Here is a 2,232-nt window from a genome sequence, read left to right as displayed (position 1 = left end):
ATCGGAAGATTCTAAGTATTAAAGGGGTGTCTGCATTTATGAATTTTTTTCCATTTCATACTGAAAGAGCTTTGGGTATAATATTTGGAAGAAAATATTTGATGAAATATTCCTTTTTAAAACTTAATTGATAAAAATTTAACTCAATAGTGTTTGTTTATACTAAATTGATTTTGCAACTATAAAGCCTTAAACCCCTTCAGGAAAAAATGAATCGATCCAAAATTAGTAAAATTGGAATCAAGTGTTGTTGAATGAAGATGACAGCTAGATCATTAGATGCTGATGTAAGTATTTTTCAGTTTCAGTCTTTTTTCTGACAATCTTTACATGCTTTTCTCATAACATTTATTTTTAATCATACAAGGATAAAGTCATGGTATTTTTTCCTCGAAAGAAGCAATATCCAGGAATGTAAAACCCAAGGACACTCCCCTCAGTTGGTAAACAAAATAACATTGATAACCTACCAAACTTCACTGTTTCAAGTTCGGATCTAATATTAGTGCAAACATGAGAATCATATAAAAACATATTTGTTCATTCCAGTGTAGATCTAGCTGCAAATTTCTGAATCTTATCTATGCATTTCATTTATTTAATCAATTTTATCATCTATGTCGCACTGTTGTGTTATATTTATGGATCTTGTATCTGAGAACAATACCATGCTAATTTCAGACTAAGCTATACCTGAATAGATGATCAGGGAGTACATTACTCTCAAAATTACTGCAGCAGCACAATATATAGACCCTGAAGCCTTTAGTTTTACTAAGGAGGATCCTGAAAGTTAATTAATATTGAATAATATATATTTTTTTAAAAATCAGAAAAGGAGAATTAAAAATAAGAGAAATAGATTTCCATGTCTGCTATATGAAGATTATTTGTTAAGCATATGACACTTGAATTCCTGTTAAGTATGATGGAGTTAAAGTTGGATTTAAATTTTGATTGATTTTGTGTAATAATCATGATTGTCATATACTGATTCTTTTCTCTTCAAATTCTTTTCAGGCTGGAAAAAATGTCTCTAGATCTATAACTGCTCACGAAACATAGAGTAAGAAATGGCTGAGACCAAAGAAACTCTTGTTGTGAATGGATCAGGAGAACAAAAGTCTCCAGTGAGACGCATGCATTCAGCCTTCACCGTGAGTGTGACCAAGTCTGATGCTCCACATTTTGATCCTTACAAAACACTGGAAAGATCCCAGTCCGAAGCTGCTCTTCTGAAAAATCCACACAGTGCTGCAAAACCTGAGGATGGAGTGGCAGAAACATACTCGGAGCAAGAAATGGGAACTGATGGAATGGACTTTGGGGCCCATAATGTGTCTGAATGTTCAAAGGTTTACCTTGATTTGTCCACTGCTGAGGCCTATGAAAATATTAATGAGCAACTTCCCTATCCAACTTCACTGTTTCGGACTGGGTCAGGCAGATTATTAGAAACAATCCCACAGGATGAGGAACTGCAAACAGACGACGTTCGATTCAGCCTCATGGGAGAAAGATCCATTTCCACAGAGAGTAATTCCAGTGCTAGTAGCCTTGATGAAAGAGCATCCAAGTCCCACATGAAATCCCTAACTATAAAAGAGGAATCTTCCAGATACACAGTCTCCAGTTCATACTCCAAGGTTGGCAAGAGGTCTCCTGACTACACAACTAAAGCAAAAACTAACATGAAATCCACCTTCCAGGCTTTCTCCTTAAACATTAAGCAGAAAATTAAGCAACTTCAGATGGGATCTGTTCAAGAGCAGATTCAATCCATGAGAGAGATCAGTGTGATCATAGATCAAGCCTGGGCCATACCAAGTTTTGGCAGAGACTTGGCTTATGGATTGTGTGATATTCTGAGGAATGAAAAAGCACTTGATATCATTGTCAAGAATTGTGCCTCCCCCTCTAGTGATCTGATGAAAGCCTCAGCAAAGCTGCTTGATAAAATCCTGACCACTGGTAATAGGAAGAGAGTATCAGAAATAGGACTTGACATTGTGGTCAAAATGGCTGTTTCGTCTAAAGGGGAAACTGAAATGGCCCGTGTTGTCACTGGTATATTGGAGAGTCTCTTTAAGATATCAGAAGATGTTTGTGCTAAGCTGATATCCTTGGGAGGGTTAGACGTTATCGTGTTTTGGTGTAGAAGTAACGACCGTTCCACCCTCAGGCATTGTTCCATGGCGGTAGCCAACATGGCCTTGTATGGAGGAAGGGAAA

The 2,232-nt window shown here is 36.9% G+C and overlaps 1 protein-coding gene across 1 annotated transcript; it reads left to right on the top strand.

The window, feature by feature from the left end:
- Positions 1-1,032: 1,032 nt before the first annotated feature.
- LOC134278653 (NAD(+) hydrolase sarm1-like) lies at positions 1,033-2,228 on the top strand (the record flags this gene model as incomplete). Its single annotated transcript, XM_062760950.1, has 1 exon — positions 1,033-2,228. A coding segment is annotated over exon 1 (1,155 nt), but the record flags the coding sequence as incomplete, so codon positions are not given.
- Between the last annotated feature and the right edge of the window lie 4 nt (positions 2,229-2,232).

This window comes from Saccostrea cucullata, unplaced genomic scaffold, assembly GCF_032062105.1.
Source record: "Saccostrea cucullata isolate Sc308-1 unplaced genomic scaffold, CSIRO_AGI_Scuc_v1 ctg664, whole genome shotgun sequence".
NCBI lineage: Eukaryota > Metazoa > Mollusca > Bivalvia > Ostreida > Ostreidae > Saccostrea > Saccostrea cuccullata.
Note: the sequence above shows the minus strand (reverse complement) of the source record. Positions and strands in the feature narration are given on the sequence as shown.